The sequence below is a fragment of the Leiobunum rupestre genome, chromosome 3 (assembly GCF_980474605.1).
Source record: "Leiobunum rupestre chromosome 3, qqLeiRupe1.1.hap1, whole genome shotgun sequence".
In the NCBI taxonomy this organism is placed as follows: Eukaryota; Metazoa; Arthropoda; class Arachnida; order Opiliones; family Sclerosomatidae; genus Leiobunum; species Leiobunum rupestre.
This window is the reverse complement of record NC_143386.1, coordinates 8,193,731-8,216,683: the sequence shown is the minus strand read 5'-3', so window position 1 is coordinate 8,216,683 and position 22,953 is coordinate 8,193,731. Positions and strand designations below refer to the sequence as shown.

At 38.6% G+C, this 22,953-nt stretch overlaps 3 protein-coding genes and 5 non-coding genes across 10 annotated transcripts in view; 7 read left to right on the top strand and 1 right to left on the bottom strand.

Annotated features, from left to right (window-relative positions):
* The first annotated feature begins 840 nt into the window (after positions 1–840).
* Positions 841–4,930, top strand: LOC149949305 (calpain-5-like). Its single transcript, XM_090167718.1, has 10 exons — positions 841–928; positions 1,222–1,768; positions 1,825–2,017; positions 2,088–2,365; positions 2,433–2,631; positions 2,698–2,817; positions 2,880–3,076; positions 3,144–3,262; positions 3,409–3,545; positions 3,610–4,930. Exons 2-10 carry the CDS (start codon positions 1,242–1,244, stop codon positions 3,790–3,792), a joined length of 1,953 nt encoding a protein of 650 aa, XP_090023844.1. The 5' UTR covers positions 841–928; positions 1,222–1,241; the 3' UTR covers positions 3,793–4,930.
* A 1,497-nt stretch (positions 4,931–6,427) lies between these two features.
* Positions 6,428–11,312, top strand: stck (LIM zinc finger domain containing stck). 3 transcript variants are annotated; one of them, XM_090167717.1, is made up of 8 exons: positions 6,428–6,557; positions 8,688–8,819; positions 8,887–8,932; positions 8,996–9,255; positions 9,319–9,396; positions 9,461–9,753; positions 9,813–9,888; positions 9,954–11,312. In XM_090167717.1, the coding sequence occupies exons 2-8, from the start codon at positions 8,722–8,724 to the stop codon at positions 10,078–10,080; spliced, it is 978 nt and encodes a 325-aa protein (XP_090023843.1). In that variant the 5' UTR covers positions 6,428–6,557; positions 8,688–8,721; the 3' UTR covers positions 10,081–11,312. The 3 variants fall into 3 exon arrangements, with proteins under 3 accessions (XP_090023843.1, XP_090023842.1, XP_090023841.1); XM_090167716.1 differs by lacking the exon at positions 6,428–6,557 and adding an exon at positions 7,336–7,477; XM_090167715.1 differs by lacking the exon at positions 6,428–6,557 and adding an exon at positions 7,902–8,605.
* Positions 10,831–22,953, bottom strand: part of Hr83 (nuclear hormone receptor 83) — a 27,437-nt gene continuing 15,314 nt past the window's right edge. Inside the window, exons 4-8 of the mRNA XM_090169408.1 lie at positions 19,612–19,707; positions 18,362–18,805; positions 16,474–16,697; positions 11,162–11,276; positions 10,831–11,095 (exon numbers count right to left, since the gene is read on the bottom strand). Coding sequence (XP_090025534.1) covers positions 10,866–11,095; positions 11,162–11,276; positions 16,474–16,697; positions 18,362–18,805; positions 19,612–19,707 — 1,109 coding nt within the window. The 3' untranslated portion in view covers positions 10,831–10,865. The remainder of the gene's footprint in view (positions 11,096–11,161; positions 11,277–16,473; positions 16,698–18,361; positions 18,806–19,611; positions 19,708–22,953) is intronic.
* Positions 21,369–21,494, top strand: TRNAL-CAA (transfer RNA leucine (anticodon CAA)). The gene is made up of 2 exons: positions 21,369–21,406; positions 21,449–21,494. It is a non-coding gene; the product is annotated as a tRNA-Leu (tRNA).
* On the top strand, positions 21,575–21,700 carry TRNAL-CAA (transfer RNA leucine (anticodon CAA)). The gene is made up of 2 exons: positions 21,575–21,612; positions 21,655–21,700. It is a non-coding gene; the product is annotated as a tRNA-Leu (tRNA).
* On the top strand, positions 21,781–21,906 carry TRNAL-CAA (transfer RNA leucine (anticodon CAA)). Its single transcript has 2 exons — positions 21,781–21,818; positions 21,861–21,906. It is a non-coding gene; the product is annotated as a tRNA-Leu (tRNA).
* Positions 22,605–22,730, top strand: TRNAL-CAA (transfer RNA leucine (anticodon CAA)). Its single transcript has 2 exons — positions 22,605–22,642; positions 22,685–22,730. It is a non-coding gene; the product is annotated as a tRNA-Leu (tRNA).
* TRNAL-CAA (transfer RNA leucine (anticodon CAA)) lies at positions 22,811–22,936 on the top strand. Its single transcript has 2 exons — positions 22,811–22,848; positions 22,891–22,936. It is a non-coding gene; the product is annotated as a tRNA-Leu (tRNA).

Sequence of the window (22,953 nt, the reverse complement as noted above, 5' to 3'; positions counted from 1 at the left end):
ACGCGACGATTAAATCAGCCCTTTCTTCTTTGAATAAAAAAAAAGTTTAGCACAGAGCCCCTTAGTGTCTAAATATGCCAAGGATGAAAATATACTTATCAGTTCGATTGTAAGTTCAAGTCGGAGTTGGAATTAAAAACTTAGGAAGTGTCATACTTAATAATATTATGTTACTTAAGATATTTTGATATCGAGGGCAATCTTGATAGATTGACATATCATTTACCATTTTAACCATAACGGATAAAGAGGTATGTCCAAAACGGCGGCGGCTACATTGTTCGTCAAACTAATACATACAAATTCCTAGGGATTAATGTCAAAATCAGTCTCCGATGTGAAACTAATTTTGTCTCTGCGCTAAATTGTTTGTTATTTAGGTACACCAAAGTGGAGGACTGAGGCCGCCCTGGGGGTAGGCAGAAGCGCATCACCAGAGACAATGGCAGCTATAGAGATGTGAAACTCCCTATACTCCAAGCAACCTTCAATCTAACGCTGACGATAGCGCTACCTAATCGCGGGGAGGAAGCGCTTTTACCAACTCGGAAGAGTTTTATTTCAAAAACATGAATTAACTAATTCGGTAGTTAATTAATAAATGTCAGAAATATCAACTAAACACTTTATTTACCTTCTGCAGTTCGTATTATCTAGAAAATTGGTTTGATTATTTAAAAACATCATATTTTTGAAATGGTGAAATGATCTTTTGAGGAAGCCCGCTTTCTCCCCGCCGATAGGCGTCGCTCACGGCCAGAATTTTCGAGTCCCTTTTTGGCCGGAGTTTATCATCTGTAAGAGTAGTAAATCCCAGTATCTCTGTTGAATCAGGAGCTAGGAGGAGGCAAAGACTATATAAATTCTTTGGAGGGGGTTACATTCAAAAAGTGAAGGCGTGACACTTTGCTCGCATATTTTTGGGGCTGTAAGTTGAATACCAAATTAATCCAATGTGACATCATTTTTATTTTAGGAATTTATCTTCGCTCTTTCGCGCCAATATCATTAATAACCGCTCTTTGATAATTTCGATTTTATCGCTCTAAATTCTTAGCTCTTATAAAAAAGTCAAAGGCATCCCGTAATTACCGCTAGCTCTCTAAGCTTTCACTGAGGAGAAACAAACGCTGTTTCAGTATTATTAGATTTCTGGTTGATAAGGGTGAAAACCACTCTTAATTAACCTGACTAGAACGTACTTTCCCGTTTATATTTCAGAGCCAAAGCCTTTCGTGATAATGCGTCTTCCATTCTTTGCTTCCATCAAAGCGTACAAAGAGCAGGATTACGAATCTCTCAAGAAAGATTGTCAAGCTACAGGTGTTCCCTATTCGGATCCTTTATTTCCCGCTGAAGATACTTCTCTAGGATTTGGAAGTCATTTGAGAGAATTACCAGGAAAAGTGGTGTGGAAACGACCCAGAGATATCTGCACAAATCCAAAATTATTTGTTGATGGTGCTAGTAGTTGCGATGTCAAACAGGGGATGTTGGGAAATTGCTGGCTAGTCGCTGCCAGTTCCGCACTCGCGCAAGAAAAAGAATTATGGAATAAAGTTATTCCGGATCACGCGGAACAAGATTGGAATGATGAGAATCCTGACAGTTACGCTGGCATATTTCACTTCAGATTTTGGCGCTTTGGAGAGTGGCTTGATGTTGTTATTGATGATCGTCTTCCAACAATCAATGGAGAATTAATTTATCTACATTCAAGAGAGAAGAATGAGTTTTGGGGACCACTCATTGAAAAAGCCTATGCAAAGTAGGTACTAAAATGTGGATTTTTGATTCTATTGTTTTCAAATTCTTTATATTCAGGGTCTCGGGAAGCTATGAAGCCTTAGACGGTGGCAATCTGTCCGATGCTCTGGTTGATTTTAGTGGCGGGATATCAGAAACTATAAATTTTGCTGAGGGTGGTTTTGCTAATGACGACATCAAAAGAAAGGAATTTTTCAAGAAATTGGTATCTGAACTGACGAATCACTCTCTCATGTGCTGCGCTCTTCATGTAAAATATCAATACATAATTTGTAAGTTGTAACCTCAGAATTTTAATCAGTACAATTGCTCAAATACAGGCAGAGTCTCAGGAAGAAATGGAACAAAACACAAGCTGCGGCCTAGTTAAAGGCCACGCCTATGGAATAACAGCAGCCAAGAAAGTTTACATTGGAAACACAACGCTGAAAAGCATCTTTACTGGACGAGAGAAAATTTACATGATTAGAATGAGGAATCCTTGGGGCGGTAAAGAATGGAACGGACCATTTAGTGATGGTTCTCCTGAATGGAATCAGATAACAGAGGCAGAACGAGAACGAATAGGTTTGACATTTGATGAAGATGGAGAATTTTGGTGAGATTTTTTGTTCATTATTTTTGGAAAATTTAACTTTAATAATTATAATTTTTGATCCATCTAGGATGCCATTTGATGACTTTTGTAACAATTTCAGCGATTTGTCTATTTGTTACATGGTTAATACTTCTTGGTTTAGTTTTGGCAAGTCATGGTCAGAGTCCAATTTTTCTGGAAAATGGGTCTCTGGAGAAAGAGGGTGTAAAGAGGACCGTAGTGGTGGCTGCTTAAACAATAAAGATTCCTTCCTTCTGAATCCCCAGGTTTGCGATAGTTTTGTAACTGTTACAAAAGTAATATTTTGACCTCAATCATTTTTATTAATGTAGTTTCGGTTTGATGTGGAAGCTGAACAAGATGAAATTATGCTATATCTCATTCAACAGGATACAAGAGCCCAAAAGCACGAAGGCAAAGAGAATCTCGTCATTGGTTTTCATGTTATGAAGGTCGTCATGAAAATATCTTTCAATGAACATGTTAAAAGTAATTAATTTCCGTATAATTGAAGGTGGAAGAAAATAGACGTTACAGGCTTCACGTTATGAGGGAAAAGGCAGCTACATCCGATTATATTAAATCCAGAGCTGTTTTCCTACGAACTAATTTAAAAAGTGGGAGATACGTGGTTATCCCAACTACTTTTGAACCACAAGTTATGGGAGATTTTTTTTTGAGAATATTTACATCAAAAGCTAATGATGGAAAGTACGTATGGATGTTTAGAAACTCCAGTTGTTTTAAATTAAATTATCCCTTTCTAAAACTCCTATAGAGAATTAACCGAAGATGTGCCAACCCATAGTATGTTTCCTTGCATTTCATATCCTTGTCTTTTAACCCTAGTCACCATTAGAGGTGCCCAAGGCCTTGAAAAACAAGACCGTTTTGGATGTAAAGACTATTTTTCTTGCCTTAATACCATAAGTATATAACAGCTGCTTTAGCACTTGTATCCACTCATAGCGGATAGTTACATACTTATGATAGCACACTTGATAATTGTTACCAAAATACATGGGTATTTAATATTAATATAGCTGCCGATCCTTACTGCATTATAAAGTGTGAAGGGGAGAGTGTGAGAGGTCCAGTACAACACGATACACTTGACCCAAAATGGGAGTTCAGTGCGCTATTTTATCGTAAATCTGCCTCATCACCCGTTAAAATACAAGTAAGTATTCTTTTCTTTTCTTTTTGGAATAAATTTTCATTATTTTCCGATTTTCATTGATTAGATATGGAATAGCAATGTTGTTATGGACAGCTATATGGGCAGGGCAGTCTTGGAAGCGCCGCTAAATCCAGATCCAGTACGACAAGATGCAGAATTATTTGGGAGGCGTAGTGAAAGGGGTGTTAAAAGGCCTGGAACGGTGAATGTAGAAGTAGTCACCACCGATGACCTCATGGCCTTCTAAATACAACCTATGGGTTGGACGTCTCTAGTTAATTATATCGAGCCTTAATCGGACTGCTTCAAATTTTATAAGCTTAAAAAGTATCTCAGCTCTTTATAACTAAACTTTTTGTTTCTCTCGGTAGGCATGTGCGAGTACTTGATTTCAGTTACCTTTGCTCCCGCCTTAAGATCTCTTATTGGGTGAGTTAAAAACTGTAGTTGTTTCTGATTGGTCACTGATTTTAAATGTAGAAAACAAAACCAAAACCATAAGTTGCATAACGTAGGGTGCCCTAGCTGTTTATTGTCAGTCCACTATTTTCTTGTAATCCCTTGTATGGCCGGTTATTAATTTAGACTTCACTAATATGGCTTCAAATAAAGGTAAAAGCTCTGGTAGTAAATATTCTTCTAGTTAAAATGATTCCTAGTCTGATGATCATGAAATACAGCCCAGTGGCTAATTATTCCAGTACTTGAAACCCCCTTTTTAAGCCAAGCCTAATTATTCGAGTACTTGAAACCACTTTTTAAGCTAAGCCTAAAAGCTCGATAATTGAAAAGTGAAATTTTCATAATCTAAGCTCGGCTCTAAACCCAAAAATCAAGGCTCGCACGTGCCTAACTCTCAAGTTTAACAAAGTTTTAAAATGTAACTGCGTTTATATAAAGAGAAGGCTTTCTGGCCTTTTGAATGCTACCTAATTCCTGCCACACCAAGCTGCGATTATTATATACAATTGTACTAATGTTGGGCAAATTTAGATTTTCATTTTTAAAATTATCAGGAATTAAGTAGTTTTATTCTTCTTTTGGAAGTATTCTGTTTTTAATTAGAGAAAGAAGAAAAAATATTTTAAAAGCAAAAGTATATTTATTTTTTAAGCTTAAAATTTTTAATTATTTTTTATACATTTTATTGATTTCCATGGTTGTGTTGAAATAATGATTTTAAAAATGTTTTAAAATACTGGGTTTTTCTTAGATGATGTTAATTTTAATTTGTCCAACTTGTGGGTTATTCTTATAGCTCAAAAAAATTAAATGGTGATTATTTTATAAAAAAAAGCTTTCTACACTTATCAACAATCTACAATGTTTGGAAACTTTATAAAGCTTATAATTATAATATACTAAATCTATAATTGAAATGTTCTTTTATCTTTTTCTTTAATTTTTTTTTATTGGAAATCAAATGTTTTTAAAAAGTATTAATGTTTTTGACTTGGTCTTCCATAATCGCGCTCTTTCAGTATTTAATGCATTTAAAGTAACCAGAGTATAATTATTATTGGTAACTTTAATGCCATATTTTTTAATCCTTGCCATAATTTTCCAAAATAGATGATCTTTATATAAAATATAGGATGGTGTTATGTCATTTGTACAAACGTTTTTTTTTATTTTAAATTGGTGGCTGAAATTGTAAACACCAGTTGTACTATTATGCTTGTACTTACATTTTGTAATGCGTGTTAGTCGATAAATTATTCAATTTTATTATTGAAGTTGTTCTGTAATTTTACTATAAAATATTCTTTTATAAACGTGCAATTAATCTGTTTCGTCATTTTTGGAAATTTCCTACTAAAAATAGCTTTTCAGATTAATGGTTCCGGCACGTGACCTCCGAAAACTCGGTCGCTGAGTCTTCTTATGGCTAATTGATGACACCAAAACCGGAAACGCGACAAAGCGTACAGTAGGAAACCGATTACTAATCGGTGAGTCCGATGAGCTCTGCTGAACGTACCCAAAATCACTTCCAAGTTATTTTGACTACGTTTAGTCACGGTGGTTTAGTGAAGCTCAACGGTCTCAACGTTGACAACTTTTTTTCACTGAACGGTTTTTGTAATTTCCGGTTTTGACGTCACGTTGGCAACGTCAGCTCAACAAACTCAACGATTGAAAGAGCTTGTTAAACGGAATCGTGACGTCACAGCAGACGGGAAGGCTAGCTACGGACGACTCAGCAGACGATATTTAAAAAAAATTACAACAATCGTAAAAAAGCGTTCAGCAAAAGTCTCAACGGAATTAACGCAAACGTAAGACCGTTAAGCCTCACTGAACGTAGCCTTTGAATGACACGCTGTGGCGCGAACAGCACGTCATCAAAGTTAGTCGTAGTCTTCTATAGTTGGTTACCACAGTAACTAAGGAGCTAATTTTTTCGGAGTTCCGGCAGGAAATGGGTAAACGCTATTCTCGCCCGAAAAGATTCGAGGTGGATTAAGGGCGCTAGCTTCTCCTGGGTATAGTGCCCATGATTTAGCTTCTGCTACAGACACATTAAAAAGTCATAAGAAATATGAGCAACCGATGCAAAAATTATATTAAAATGCAAGTATCAATATTATATGGTCAAAATTACGAATAGCGTCTGCTTTAGCCGCGACCTATCTACGTTTCAATGGCGAACCAAAGGAGGCGTATTAATAGTTTTCGGCCGGGAATTGATCATGATCGAATCGCGCGCGGCACTTATTTCGAATCTAGGGGTACGTTCAGTAACTAGTAAACGTAAAATCAACGTTGAATGAAAAATAAATCAAGGCTACAGCGTTGAGAATCGTTACGTCTAAATTTTCTCTTGTGCTGACATTTTTATTGATTAGACGCTTTGACAGAAGACAAAACCCAAATGAAAATCAAGCTCAAATCTCTTTCAACGCTTCACTGCAACAATGAATTTGTTGAGAATCGTGACGTCAATACCGGAGTACAAGAAAGTCGTTCAACAACTTTCAACGGCTCAACGCTGACTCCGTTGAGTACATGGTACGAGGTTTATAGTAGAGAGGCTAAGTAAAGTGCTCTAGAAGTTTTAACAACAACGTCGGCTAACGCAATCAAGTACGTTTTCAATCGAATTAAAACAAATTGCACACCTTTCGATAACCCAGGGTACACGAAGAATTAAAAATGTCGTTTGAACAATACCAAAACAGGCTTTATGTATGGGTGTTTAGTGTTGTCGAAATACAATTATTTTTTTGGTTCGTTTGTCCGGGTGTACCGCAAATTTATCTTTTTGTATACTCTAGCCTCGTACTTATTTTGCCAAATCGTCTTAATTTAACAAGGTATGCTGCTAGATAAATAATAAGTTGTCATAACTCTATATCGATTTGTTGAGTTGGGAAATTATAATTATCAGAATTTTTATTTAAACGCTATAAATATATTACGTAACGTAAGCTCGAGAGAAATAGTGCGCCGTCTTGAAGTTGTTAAATATTCCACTCCGAAGTATAAACGGGAAACGTAAAACGTCTAAAATGTTCACGTTACTCCCGACGTTGTTGTTCAAATTAACTTCTAGAGGGCTCTGCGTAACCTCTATTATTTTTGCAAAAACCAAGACACCGCGGAAACCTACGTTTGAATTAAGGAGTGGGAATGTTTCGCCAATTAAAATACTACTATTCGACGATTGGCTAAAGTGACTGGTCCCTATATCCAATGAGATTCGTCTGCTAGTAGATGGCGCATTCTAAACAGCGCTCATTCTCAAATTTCCTTTTATGGGCTGGGCGGAACTTGGCACGGTTTTTGCGTCATAGTAACTTTGCGTCATTTCAGCGCGAAATACTACCAAACGCGTACGAGTATGTTATTGGTTTTTATAGAGTATTTGTAAAATTATGATTAGATAAGTTTATAGTACGAAGATCAGCGTTTATTATCTCATTTCATAGGTGAGTTTTATCAGTTTTGTGTAAGAACTAATAGAACCTTGAGCCGAACGTACAAGTACTTTGGACCTCGCCTATCTCGTTTTAAAGAACGTTTTTACAAGCTTAATATATGTATACCGTTTTATAATGGCCCTAATCAACATGATTGCGGTTAGCTTTAGCTACTCACCGCTTCTGTTTGTATACGGAAATAGGAGGAGGGGGTTATTAAATTTGCGTCGTACGAGATTAGAAGAACTAACCATGAAACTAACTACACTTCTTAAAATTTTATATTAAATATCCACCCATGGGCGCATTTCGGCGCGGAAAAAATATAATAAGGTTATATTTATAAATCTTGCCAATTTGAAGTATATTTATTTTACTTATAAGCTACACGTTTTGATACTTTTGAGAATTAAGTTACCCCTGTATTTGCTCTTCACGGAAGTAATAGGGGTCAGGAAATGGCATCCCTCCCTAATGTTTTCCCTCTTTCCTTCCACCCTCATAATTCCGAGGGGTTATCGAAGTACCCCTACCCTGTACCCTAATATTTTTTGGTACTTTTCTGAATTTTCTAATTTGGTTGTTATATCAACAAACAAGGAGTGCCTACGTTGCTAATTCTTTAAGCCTTGATATGCTACCGATTTTCACTATGGTTGTATTCAACTGAGTTCCTTATTTTTAATTAGCAACTGTTTAAAGTATGAGTTATTCATAAAAAATCATCGAATTTGTGAAAATGCACCGAAATAATTCCAACGTGTACGCCCCTCTAGGCCTTGGTAGGGAAGATAGCAATAAAAACGCGTCCTATAATACCAATAGTCAAGTTCGCCCTAAAGACTCTAGTCTCACGCTTTTGCCATTAAATAATAGCCCACTATATCAACGAAGAACCACTCCTCAAAGAACAATTTCGCCCTTAACATCACCTCAATCATCTCGAAAACCGTATAATGATGTTAATCATTCAGGCCCACCACCTTATAGTAGCCATTCAAATGCCAGAAATTTCAATATACCAGTTGAAATACCACCTCCTATTCCGCCCAAACACCTAAAAAATTCACCCTCATCTGGTTCCGGTTCTAATACACCCCGATCTTATAACACTCAAGTTTCCTATGATGATGGAAGGTACATTAATTTTAAATTAAGTTACATTTGTTTTCACTTTATTTATGAATATGGTCATGACAAAGAATGTTTTAATTTGTAGATTAGAAACCAAGCTTGATTCACTTTCATTGAGAATGGCAGCGATGTTTTGTTCTCGATGTGGGGAGGGCTTTGAACCCCATGAAAAGATAGTCAATTCTCAGGGAGAAGTGTGGCATCCGATGTGCTTTGTGTCCGTACATTTTTTCAATATTCCTAATGCTTTTTTCACAGGGAACTAATAAATATTTTCTCTACAGCTGTTGCCAATGCTTCAGACCATTTCCAGAAGGAATTTTCTATGAGGTAAGTATTCGATGGCGTCTTGTTTTTTAATAATTTAGTGTCTCATAATGTTTAATTTAACAGTTTGAAGGGAGAAAATATTGCGAACATGATTTTCATGTGTTGTTTGCCCCATGCTGTGGAAAGTGTCAAGAATTCATTATTGGACGTGTTATTAAAGCAATGAACAATAACTGGCATCCTAATTGCTTCCGATGTGACACTTGCACAATACCATTAGCTGATCAAGGTTTTATGAAGATAGCTGGTAGAGCACTGTGTCACGAATGCTATGCTAAAGAAAAAGCTGCTGCAAAGGGCAAATACATTTGTTACAAATGCCAGTACGTTTTGGAGGAAAGTTTAGTTTAATACGCCTTTAAATTGATTTTAAATTTTTTTTATAGTGGTGTTATTGATGAACAACCACTTAAATATAAAACCGAGCCTTTCCATGCTTATCATTTCAACTGCACAACTTGCGCGTAATTGAACATAATATATGTAGTTTTTTTGTATTATTTATTTACGTGATTGTCTTCTTTTCAGAGTTGAACTTACTCCTGATGCGCGAGAAGTTAAAGGGGAACTGTATTGCTTAAGATGCCATGACAAAATGGGCATTCCCATTTGCGGTGCATGCCGTCGACCCATTGAGGAGAGAGTTGTTACTGCTCTAGGCAAACAATGGCATGTTGAGCATTTCGTTTGTGCCAAATGCGAAAAACCTTTCTTGGGTCATCGTCATTACGAGAAAAAGGGATTGGCTTATTGCGAAATTCATTATCACCAACTTTTTGGAAATCTTTGCTTTGTGTGCAACAACGTTATTGCTGGAGATGGTAAATTATTACCTTTCAGTTGCAAAATTTGCTAATACTCATCCTATTGTTTTTCTTAGTTTTTACCGCTCTCAACAAAGCATGGTGCGTTCACCATTTCTCTTGCGCTTTATGTGACCAAAAAATGAGTCAAAAGTATGATTTAGTCTTATTCACCTAATTGATTTTTTTGTGGTAATCCAATTTTCTTCATTCTTTAGAACAAAATTCTTTGAGTTTGATTTAAAACCAATTTGTAAGAGATGTTACGATAAATTTCCAGGAGAACTTAAGAAACGTTTGAAGAAATCTTACGAATCTTCTCCATCTAAGAAAACGATTGTTTAGAGATATTATATTTGAGGGTTCTTAACTTCTTATTAATTTTTATTTTTTAGTTTTAGTAGGTTAAGCATACCTAACATTTTATAAATTTTGATTGAAAAACAGCTGTTTAAAAGTGTTTATCTCTGGCATTAGCTGTTTTTGTGTTTCCATCAATTTGCAGCTAAGGTTTAAAATGGAATATCTTAGCTAGTTAACAATCAGTTGTTTGTGGATATTGTTTTTAAAAATTATCAAGTGTTTTTACAAAATATTGTCCGTAAATTTGAAGGGGAACAATGACGCTTGCTGTTGGAGTTTAATAGCATTCTTGAATGCGTATTTAGTTCTGTACGAAATTCTGTAGCTTAATTTTTAAAAGGCGAAATATTCAACTCAGTTTCGTACCTCAGATTTTTGAACTGCATTTTATTTGTAAAAAGCAGAATCTTTATATATAAGTATCATTGCTAGTTTAGCTTAAATAATATAAAAAGGCCTAACTATCAAGTGCAATTAATTGTTAACGAATGTTTACTGAAAAAAAATATATATTCTCATAAAACGTGTACAATATTGTACTTCGATTTGCATTTATAATAGTTTTAACTTTTGTTTTTCTGGATTGTGCATTTACTATTTTGGAAAAGAAAAAATTACCAAACGATACAAAATATCTCGATAGTTTGGTGTTGTTTACTTATCATGTGCCAAGCTAAAATTGCATTTAAACTATTTTTTGTAATTAAATCGTATTAAGCTTGAAAGTTTTGGAAGTGTAATTTTTATTGCACAGTTAACGTTTCAAATTACAAATTATTCAGAATATTTGATATAGAGACGCTTCCAATAGTGTTCTTGAAAAATAGTTCTTCCACGGTATTGGGGGCAATGCTTCGAAAAGCTGACAAGAGTAAAAGAACGCGACCAAATCTAGCTGGATTCTGGGGTTGAGAATTTGACATGTAGTGCCATAATGCATTTTGGGTCTGATCTAGAATGTTGTCCATGTTAAGCATTGATGTATCTTTCACTGCATCTGTAACAAATTGCCAATTTAGTAACTACTATCTAATTTAAATTGGTGATTATGTAATTATAGCACCTTTGCGTGACAAAGTGATTGATTCAAGTAATGTTCTTTCAATGTGATCCAATTGCAAAGCTTGTGCTTGGGCCAAAGCTGATTCCAATCGTCTGAAGCTATTTAGCTGTCCACTCTATAAAATAAATTTCAATTTTATTATTTGAAATAATTTGTGATTTTGCAATAGAGGATTCTAGGTAGCCAATAAGAAGCTAGAGTTCGTCGCCATTTAAGCCGGTCAGCGAATGGCGGCAATTTTAAATTATTTTAAGCAAGTTTCAATGGAATTTTCAGCTAACCGGACTAGTGGCGTAGGCCTGTCTAATCCCAAGCGTTTGGACGACCAACGGGTGGTTATCATACTTCCGCCACAGGCGTCCCTTTCCGTATCCCCCCAGTTAGCGTGGCCTGGACACAATCTCACCCCTAGTTAATCGCTTAGAGGTTAGTGAACTGAATTACCTCAACTACTCTAAAGGAAAAAAAAAACCACAAAAATACCACTTTATCACTAATATCATAAGTAACATAATACAAATAAGTATGTCAATTAACAAAAACTATCACCGAACTGATTTTCGGAGCTATTGCACGATCACGGTTTAGTTCTCTGCACAGAGCCCCCTAGTGTCTAAATATGCCTAAGGTGAAATTTACTACTTCCAAGGACGATAATACGCTACTCACAAGGAGACTACACCGATTTTGTTCAAACTCGGGGGATTGGTAGACCTTCATGTAACTTGAAAAATCCTAAATGGATTTTATTCAATGGGCAACGGTTTTGCCATGGCAACGAAAAATGTTTTTGACAACTTAAAATGGAAATTTTCCCATTGAAAATAACATGGGATTTTGACCGATTCCAAGGGTCCCCCCCCCCCCCCCCCCCTGTGAAACATTTTACAAAATTGAAAAAAAAAATTAAAATACCAAAATTATAAAAAAAAATTGATAAAAATTTACGAAAAAAATCAAAATTGGTCACATTTTTATCAATTTTTTAAAAAATGTTCACATTTAAATCGGTCAAAATCCCATGTTATTTTATGTTGTCAAAAACATTTTTCGTTGCCATGGCAAACCCGTTGCCCATTGAATAAAATCCCTTTAGGATTTTTCAAGTTACATGAAGGTCTACCAATCCCCCGAGTTTGAACAAAATCGGTGTGTAACACCTCGGGTAGTCTCCTTGTCAGTTCGAGTGCGAGTCCAAGCCGGAGGAGCTTGGCGAGAATATCGGTGTCAAAAAAAGGTTCCATCAGGATATTAGAATTAAACCATAGGAAGTATCATACTTATTGTAATTATATTACTTATGCAGGTTAACAGATAATATGAACCGTTTTTATTATTCCAGGGACATACGGGCCGCGTTCAGTAACGCTCAACGGAGGGTAAATTGTTAAATAACCGTTGATCTCCGTTAGCAATCGTGACGCCACGTCTGTTGAACGCTTTTTTTTACGATTGTTGTAAATTTTATAAAAATCGTTTGTCGTGTCGTCTGCAACTAGTCTTCCCGCATGCTGTGACGTCACGATTGCGTTTATCAACAAAATGGCTCTTCCAGACGATTATTTCGTTGACTCTCCGTTTGCAAACGTGACGTCCTACCCGGAAGTGAAAAAAGTCGTACAGTAGCGAATGCGCATTCAACGGTCCAACCGTTTGCTGTTACTGAAGCTGCCTATAGGCTGCGTGGAGTCTGGATTTGTACTGTACTCTTTTTCGCTGTTCCGGTTTTGACGTCAGAGCAGACTTTATCGTTGCTCAACGGTCAAAAGACGTCGCAGCACGGAGGAAGGCTAGCTGCAGGTGCCGCGACGGACGATATTTTACAATATTTACAACAAGCGTAAAAAGCGTTCAACCAGATCCTACGTCACGTTTAGCAACGGTCTCAACGAAAATAGTTTTTCAGATATTTCGCCTTTAGATTTCATAAAATCCATCGATGGCATCGTTTAAAAAAAAGCGGAAAGTAACTTTTGACGTCACGATGCTCATCCGTGAAATCACACGAGACCAAAATTCCTTACAACTAGTACGGACGTCACGATACACATCGGAAAAATCGCAATCAGTTTTTTTTGCATCGGTTTTAACTTTCTACAGCAACTGAACGTACCCATTGGTAGGTAGTGGCTATAGCAGACGCTATTAGTTGTTCCTCATCGTTATTCGTAAAATTTACTTTATAAATATTGTTAATTGCATTTTAATCGCGTTTTCCAATTGACTGCTCTCGAGCGCTCTAGATCGCTCTGATCAATAGTTTATGTTCCATTTGCGTGCTCGAATCTGCTCCGATCAAGTTTCGCGTGTTCCATTTCCCGCTCCCCGGTGCTCCGAGATCGCCCAAAACCGATCCGCCAATTTCCACAGATCAACGGGTTGATATTGGAGCAAAGGACATCGGCACACCGCACACCGTCTATGGAAAAAGGTCTTTCGGCCAATTTTTCTGAAATTTGGATATGATGTATACTTTAGAGAATGCTGATAAAAAGTGTTGCTGGGCCAAAAGCTCAAAAATCTATATTTTCGTCACCATTGCCATGTCAATGTCGTTAACTCGCGAAAAGCCCCTTTGCCAGGTAGATAAAGCAACCTACTGCCATTAGTTAGAGAAAGAGAGGAAACAAGCCGGCCCAGGCCGTAATATTAGTTCCACATCAGTGTATTCGAGTGGGCAAACCCATACACCCTTAGTAGACACAGGTAGGCAAACTAATACAAAAACTGTATTTCTTATCGTTTGATATATAAATTTCCACCCTAAGTTAAAGAGTGGATGCCGCCCACTATCAGGAAACCCGGGTGGGCAAACTAATATAAAAGCTGTTGAGCCCATGTGATTTCCTATTGTTTGATATATAATTTACCATCCTAAGTTTAAAGGCGGGGAACCGCCCACCTTCAGGATACGCGGGCGAGCAAACCAATACAAAGCTGTTGAGGCCATGTGATTTCCTATAGTTAGATATATAAAATACCATCCTATGTTAAAGAGTGGCCACCGCCCACCCTCAGGATACCCGGGTGGGCAAACCAATACAAAAGCTGTTGAGGCCATGTGATTTCCTATCGTTTGATATATAATTTACCATCCTATGTTAAAGAGTGGCCGCCGCCCAAACTCAGGATACCCGGGTGGGCAAACCAATACAAAAGCTGTTGAGGCTATGTGATTTCCTATCGTTAGATAGACGGAAAGTATCAAAGGTGAAATGGGTAAGCCAAACACGAGGGGCTGATCACTCCGCGTAATCGGTGTACAGAGCCGTACCTTTGACTGTACTGATGGGATTACAAGTAATCTTTGAAGTCCCTGCCTTTGGCAGTGCTAATCTAAGCGTAATCCGGTGTACAGACTTTCTAAGAGTGGTTAGCCCCTCGGCCAAACACGACGAACATAATTCTTTTAAATTATTGAAATTAGTGGAAATATGATTTAAAGAAATTCTTAAACTGCGATTCAAATGTGTTTATTTTAGAAAATTTATATCAAACATTTGGGAAGTTTAGGCACCAAAAGTCATGTAAATTCGGAAATTCATAAATTAATAGAATATGTCATTCTCGAATTTTATATTATCTCGGTGATTAAATTGGTATTTTCTTAGAGCAGATATTTAGCATGGATTATTAACAACTGCATGAATCATATTATTGCAAGAATGTATTTATGTACTAAGAATATGGCAAGACGGAGATTCTGTCCCCATGGTCGCATACTTTGCCACTTAAGGGCCTGTTGCAAAAGCCCTAACATGTGCGAATCTAGCAAAGCAGACTTTTGCAACAGGCCCTAAGTTCGACCGCTTTGGATTTTTTGGTCTCACTCTTTCACGTAGACGCGAGCGTAGACGATTCCAATCTTTTACTTTTATTGTTCTATCGAATGAGACCAACTTTTTTTCCGGTCACTCTCCCTTTAAGGGGATTGGTCGGAGGGGGCGGAAAATAACGGCACTGCCTGCGCGTCAAAGAGTTCTATCGAATGAGACCAACTTGTTTTTTCTGTCACTCTCACTTTAAGGGGGTTGGTCGGATGGGGCGGAAATTAACGGCACTGCGTGCGCGTCAAAGAGTTCTATCGAATGAGACCAATTTGTTTTTTTCGGTCACTCTTCCTTTAAGGGGGTTGGTCGGAGGGTCAGAAATTAACGGCACTGCGTGAGAGGCGGAAAATCTCTGGACCACCTACACAAACTATAAAAGTGTTCAAGGCTAAAAGTTCAAGCATGATATTCAAATTGTACGCCGTGTCTCGCTTGGTAAAGGCGTCGGTTTTGGAAATTACGCGGCCAGAAATCTGGGTTCGAATCCCGATGTCGCCAATAATACAAATTATATAAATAAATTATTTTTCACAGCTCCATCTACCGTGTCGTCGCTTTCCACGACAAACAAACAAACAACACTTAACGACATTCCGTCCATAACAGTAGTCCCACTTCGATATATATATATATATATATATATATATATATATATCGATGTGGAACTAAAAATCCGGGTAGCTGAGAACTCAGACCCCCCCCCCCCGCAAAAATCTCAATGGGGGCCCCCTTTTAATTTTTTTTATAGTGAGCGGGGCCCCCCCGCGCCGCGGGCCCTGCGGACCATCAGCTACGCCACTGGCCTCAATAGGTTTCGTGGATGGCCATGAACTCCCTCTTATGTGTATAAATTCTTGTACATACTTTTGTATAAGGTATATAATTTTAGTGCCTTCTCTTTTATTTTTTCTTGTATTTTGAGTTTTATATCTTTTATCTTCTATCTTGTATTTTGTATTTTTCCGTTAATGCAAATTGACCTAGTCATGTTGTCCCCCATTTAGACTTTTTATTCTTCTATTGACAGAATAAAATTAGTTTTAAACAACTTCAAAGGTTTGTTTGTTACGAGTAACACATTACACTGTAATACATTTCAATTTCGCATCAGATTCGCGAAAAAATTCAATTGCAATATAGTTTCTACCACTAGAGACAGATGCCGCCACGGTAAAACGATAAAGTTGATTAAGTTTCCTTATTGAACGAAATTGGTCCCTCGCCAGCCAGATTTAGTTGTACCTCTATTTATTCCCAACTCAATGGATCCGACAGCGTTGCTATTTTGTTTGGCCGGTTGAGAATCTATTTGCCGGCAGCGCTGTTTCTTCAAAAATGGCGAACGTTGCGCCGCCGAAATATTTTCCGAAACAGATTAGGGGCTTTTAAATCGTTATTTTAATTATCGACTTCATGTGCGTATTAACTTCATAATAAATAGGAAACACGACATAATATGTTTCTAAAAAGTTTTCATCTTACCCTAATACCGCAATTAATGCGTTTGGCAACGGTAATAATATCAACGGGCCAGTATGCGGCTTGTAGTAGAAAAAGCTCAGACCACACTTCAGACAGGATAGCCGTTTGATCATTTAAGGACAGCGTCCGCAAAACTTCATTTGACCTGGCGCGTCGCACAGAAACGAACAGGACGTGGGCGGCTATTTCGTGAAACAGTTCTCCTGGCCTGACTGGCGTTTTAACTAGAAGGGTTTAAAGAAATTGTGTGTTTTTTTAATATAACATTCTTCACTATATATAATAGCATGGTTCAAAAGTCTACAATTGAAAACTTATGATTAATGTATTCATTTTTACCATTTCCGTAAACTCCCCGTCAAAGTCAAATATGCAGTTTGTGTTATTGCGACTGGACTTACAACGTGTTTTTCATTATACTGCCAAAGCTGTTGACACAGTTCTGGCAGCCACGTTCGGCAAGCGGAAAAGATGGTAGGGGAGGATCAACGGGGTCTCGATTGAGAAACGGTTTGAAAGAATTTTTGGATTGCCTCCAAAATTCGTCTGTTGCTGACGTCACCCAGATGAGATCCCATTGATTTTCAATAGGATCTCATCTCATTGACGTCGCGATGTTCGTTAGCAACGAAGTTACCAACCTTAATCCTTAGCAACCACAGCGTATCGAGGCAATCTTTTATAGCCTAAAATTTACTAACCTTGGGGGAGGATAATGAATACATTCCGACATCTGAAAACTTAAATCTCGAAACGTTTCGGCGGGAAATTTTAAAATATTTTGATAAAACAATATTTCAAAAAGTGCTTCCGAAAAAAGTTATAGTTTTCATCTATTTTGTGATAATATATTGTGGATTTCATCAGTGGTCTCAGAACTCGGACAGATAAATTAATGGACACAAATTACAAATCACGCTCGTAGATGTCGACCTACAGATATAGTTCGCTTATTTTGAATGTGTGCAGAATCGAGGGAAGATTGGCGCTAGTTACATTAAAAATAGGTGGTGTTTTTCGCCTGTTCTGGGTTTTTTGAGCATGTTAAAAAGTGTAGCCATATGACGTCATTTTACTTCAATTCTGTCTTGACGAAAAAAATGATTTGGAGTAAGAAGGGAGTAGTTAAAGGTTAAAGGTTATTTATAAAAAGCTTACCCGTCACGTTTTCGTGAAACGAAATTTAAGCAGACGACAAGGCTAGATTACTCCCTCTACACGTCCTTTCGAGGAGGAGTAAAAAGTGTAACCTTAGAGCTCTGGAACAAGCGAACAAAATTCGGGACAGGGTAAATTTTACCCCGAGAACAGGCGAATAAAACGTCTTAGGGTCAAAAGTTTACACTTTTTGTCTCCGGACCAGCGAAAAAAACCACCTAGTAAGTCGTAGATCGTGTTAGCAGACGATTTTTGCAATTTCGGACACCGTGACGCTAAAAGCAGAGCTGATAGAAATAAAACCAAGCGCGTAATTTATAGCGTTTTCCATTTGACTGCTCCGAGATCGCCCGAAACCGATCTCCCGATTTCGACAGATCAACGGATCGAGATCGAGATCGGAGCGAATTTTTGCGTGTTCCTTTTAGATTTTTTAACAAAATGGCAGACCAAGACGCGAAAATTAAAATTACTAGCAGACGAAAAACAACAAAGCGCGGGAATATGTTCATGGCATGTTCCATTTGCGGTTTTCCTCTAGTCGATTGGGGTGAGATCTATGACGTCAGAGACAGATTCGGAGCGAATCTCGAGCAATCAAATGGAAAACGCTATTAGATTCGGGTCCAGTAGTTTATTTGTCCTCGCTCAAAGGAAAAATAACCTAATTCGTGTTACGGGTTTTGGCTTTCAGTTAAAGATTCGTAATAATTGTTTATGCAAAACTTACAACTCATAAATGAAGTCATTTGCGGAGTTATAGCCAAGGTGTGGTTGCTCGGTATAACTCTTCTGAAGGCGCTGTACAGACTACTCCTACGAGACGTCCCAGCCACGCAATCGTGCTGAATTATCGTATTTTCCTGATTATTTTTCCTGTGTTCCGTTGGGCCATTCGTAGGAAATGTAACGGGATAGCGTATCGTGCCATGGGTGGGCGTTAGCAGCGGCAAGGTGCCGTAGTTACCGTAAACGAATGAAGATGGCGCAGTGGGCAAGATTGATTGTACGTCGGCAAGGAGCGACGGTCTATTTTCTGGTACGGGTGAAACGGTCCTTTCCCCAGGTTCTGGTTTCAGTTTGGGCGCTCTTCCACCGGTGGACGTCGATGCGACGTTTCCCGAATCGGTTTTCGGAGTTTTAGACTTACGAGGACCGCGTTCCTCTTGCACGGCTGAAAGATTTATTCGTAAAATTAGTTTTTACATACGTTTGAACATGCGTTACGTAATAGGCGAAACTATAAAGCACAGGGGAGTTGAAAAGATGGTAGTCACGTGACTTTGTGGAGAACTGCAACGCCATCTATCCTTGGAAATTTATACGAATTATTATTTTTTCTTTTGCTAATGGCGGTTTAAATTTGGATTGATTAATCTAATTTATCTAATTATTATTATTATTGCAATATAAAGGTGGAATTTAATTAGCTTTCTGCAGTATCTGTAAGCTAGGAGCAACAAACACAAGGAGAATGCAGCCAGTGGCGTAGCTAGCATGGGTGACGCCCGTTGCGGATTTCATGGTGAGCTACTTACTAGTCTCTAGTTTGTGTTTTGATTTTTTTACGGTTGGGTGTCACCCCCGAATCACGCCCAAACGGGTGGCACCCGGGGCGGGTCACCCCCCGCCCCCTAGCTACGCCACTGAATGCAACTAGCCTTTAAACACGCTAACAGGGGAAGATAATTTTCCCCTCCGACGGCAGCAGGCGCTAAAGCGTCTAACGAATGAAAACTGTACACTAGAAAATGCACGACTTTTGAAGGGTTGCGTTATCCTTGTGTGGGGTGCTGTGTTTGTTGCTCCTAGTTGGAAGGAATGATTTTTTCTTTACCGTCGCACGGTCAACTATGAACACGAGTTACCGAATCGAAGTTGGATGTAATATGGCAGTCACGTGATTTTGTTTTCCCATTTTAACAAGTTGGTTAAGTCCAAATTTTCTTTATAATTTCGCCTATTACTTTAAATACTGACCATTTCTGTTCATACTGACTGAGAAGCACTTTTGTAATCTGCAATATGGGCACCAGTTTCGTCTCGCTTTATCTATAACGCAGTTTCCACCCCCTGCTGAAACGTATTACCAGAAATATATAATATATCTCTTACGGCAAAGGTATCCATGTAGCACTTTAAAATGAAACATGAAACTCCGTCTAATCACGGAAGCACACTCCGCATCACGGTACAATATGTTTACTACGTCTAACGATGCATATTGTACAAATTATTTTACGGAAGGATATTTCCCATCTTTTCCCATCATTTTAAAAATGAGTATTTTGACGTATTAAAATTCTAAGAAGGAATTCTTCTCTCGAGAAGAATTCTTCCTAAGAATTTTTCTCCCCGTGAGAATACGCTAAAAAGCGTCAAATTTTAAAATATTTTTGTAAAGATGGCGGCTCACGAGAATGCTACGAACATTGTAAACTAAGCCTTTGGCAATAAATATTATTTTTACATGGTTTCACGATAGTATATGAAGGAAGAAAAAAATTTATTTATAATTTAAAAGGAAATATTTCATCGGATATTAACTAAACATTCAGTTTTCTCTTAAATTCATTTTCGTCCACAAAAATGTCAAAAGGTTTTTTCTTCAGCCAGGAGCAACAAACACAGCATCCCACACAAGGAGATCGCAACCCATCAAAAGTCCTCCATTTTCTTTTGGACAGTTTTCATTGGTTAGAAGCTTTAGCGCCTGCTGCTGTCGGTAGGGGAATATTCGGAAATTGTCTTTTCCCCCCCGCCCATAAAACGTTCAGCATAAACGTTCGTCCAATGAAATTTGTACACAACACTGCGTTAGCGTGTTCTAAGGCTAGCCGCGTTCTCCTTGTGTTTGTTGCTCCTAGTTCTTAAGCATCAAGTAAACTGACTAGAATATTAGCTGCCATTTTTATTTATAATATCCACCCTTTTTGACCAAGTGAGAAAGCTTTCGAGGTATTCTTACGCTTACGTCACCTCCTGTGAGAAGGACCGTCAACATTTTGAGAAGTGAGAAACTGAGAATTATCACTATGAAGAGAAGAATTCTTAGAATTTTGACGCGTCCCATAGAGTATTTTTTCTTCGTAAACGTGTTTTCGAAAATAAGCGGAGCCTCAGAAAAAAACTTGTTTCCATCGAAGAACATAAGGATTCTTCTTTCTTTTTTCTTTAGAGACATATTATACCTTTCTTTATTAATTTACTTATTTTATCATTTAAATTAAGCCACAGAGAGAGAGATATATATATAATGTACTTCTGATATTAACAAGGTTTCCTATTATCAAAAATCAACGCGCGTAAAAAGAAGAATAACAACAAACTAAGGGTAAAATTAGGATATCTAATCCAGGACGGCCGAGTGAACTTAGGCGCCAGACTCAAGGCTTAGAAACCTTGTCTCCGACGATATAGGGAGGCGTGTGAATTCTGGTCCTCGTTCGAATCCCACTTCTGGCAGTACCGTTATTTATGAATAAGTTAGATCGCGTCATACGCAGAATAGCAACGAATAGGAGGACCGAGTATTACTCTTTCAGGTCAGGATGGCCGAGCGGTCTAAGGCGCCAGACTCAAGGCTTAGAAACCTTGTCTCCGACGATATAGGGAGGCGTGTGAATTCTGGTCATCGTTCGAATCCCACTTCTGACAGTACCCTTATTTTTGATAAGGTTAGATCGCGTTATACGTAGAATAACAACGAACCGAAGGACCGAGAATTACTACTTCAGGTCAGGATGGCCGAGCAGTCTAAGGCGCCAGACTCAAGGCTTAGAAACCTTGTCTCCACTGGTAGACGGAGGCGTGTGAATTCTGGTCCTCGTAAGAGGGCGTGGGTTCAAATCCCACTTCTGACAGTACCCTTATTTTTGATAGGGTTAGATCGCGTTATACGTAGAATAACAACGAACCGAAGGACCGAGAATTACAACTTCAGGTCAGGATGGCCGAGCGGTCTAAGGCGCCAGATTCAAGGCTTAGAAACCTGGTCTCCACTGGTAGACGGAGGCGTGTCAATTCTGGTCCTCGTAAGAGGGCGTGGGTTCGAATCCCACTTCTGACAGTACCCTTATTTTTGATAGGGTTAGATCGCGTTATACGTAGAATAACAACGAACCGAAGGACCAAGAATTACAATTCCAGGTCAGGATGGCCGAGCGGTCTAAGGCGCCAGACTCAAGGCTTAGAAACCTTGTCTCCACTGGTAGACGGAGGCGTGTGAATTCTGGTCCTCGTAAGAGGGTGTGGGTTCGAATCCCACTTCTGACAGTACCCTTATTTTTGATAGGGTTAGATCGCGTTATACGTAGAATAACAACGAACCGAAGGACCGATAATTACTACTTCAGGTCAGGATGGCTTAGAAATCTAAGGCGCCAGACTCATGGCTTAGAAACCTGGTCTCCACTGGTAGACGGAGGCGTGTGAATTCTGGTCCCCGTAAGAGGGCGTGGGTTCGAATCCCACTTCTGACAGTACCCTTATTTTTGATAGGGTCAGATCGCGTTACACGTAGAATAACAACGAATCGAAGGACCGAGAATTACTACCTCAGGTCAGGATGGCTTAGAAGTCTAAGGCGCCAGACTCATGGCTTAGAAACCTTGTCTCCACTGGTAGATGGAGGCGTGTGAATTCTGGTCCTCGTAAGAGGGCGTGGGTTCAAATCCCACTTCTGACAGTACCCTTATTTTTAATAGGGTTAGATCGCGTTATACGTAGAATAACAACGAACCGAAGGACCGAGAATTACTACCTCAGGGCAGGATGGCTTAGAAGTCTAAGGCGCCAGACTTATGGCTTAGAAACCTTGTCTCCACTGGTAGACGGAGGCGTGTGAATTCTGGTCCTCGTAAGAGGGCGTGGGTTCAAATCCCACTTCTGACAGTACCCTTATTTTTGATAGGGTTAGATCGCGTTATACGTAGAATAACAACGAACCGAAGGACCGAGAATTACAACTTCAGGTCAGGATGGCCGAGCGGTCTAAGGCGCCAGATTCAAGGCTTAGAAACCTGGTCTCCACTGGTAGACGGAGGCGTGTCAATTCTGGTCCTCGTAAGAGGGCGTGGGTTCGAATCCCACTTCTGACAGTACCCTTATTTTTGATAGGGTTAGATCGCGTTATACGTAGAATAACAACGAACCGAAGGACCAAGAATTACAACTTCAGGTCAGGATGGCCGAGCGGTCTAAGGCGCCAGACTCAAGGCTTAGAAACCTGGTCTCCACTGGTAGACGGAGGCGTGTCAATTCTGGTCCTCGTAAGAGGGCGTGGGTTCAAATCCCACTTCTGACAGTACCCATATTTTTGAT

Bases quoted from the DNA above. Each gene is read 5' to 3' on its own strand.
- LOC149949305 (XM_090167718.1), top strand. From the start codon at position 1,242: ATGCGTCTTCCATTCTTTGCTTCCATCAAAGCGTACAAAGAGCAGGAT. The intron at 2,366-2,432 runs GTGAGATTTTTT...TGATCCATCTAG, and splicing joins GATGAAGATGGAGAATTTTG to GATGCCATTTGATGACTTTT. The intron at 3,263-3,408 runs GTAAAGACTATT...ATATTAATATAG, and splicing joins AAAACAAGACCGTTTTGGAT to CTGCCGATCCTTACTGCATT.
- stck (XM_090167715.1), top strand. From the start codon at position 8,208: ATGCACCGAAATAATTCCAACGTGTACGCCCCTCTAGGCCTTGGTAGG. The intron at 8,606-8,687 runs GTACATTAATTT...TTTAATTTGTAG, and splicing joins GTTTCCTATGATGATGGAAG to ATTAGAAACCAAGCTTGATT. The intron at 9,754-9,812 runs GTAAATTATTAC...TGTTTTTCTTAG, and splicing joins CAACGTTATTGCTGGAGATG to TTTTTACCGCTCTCAACAAA.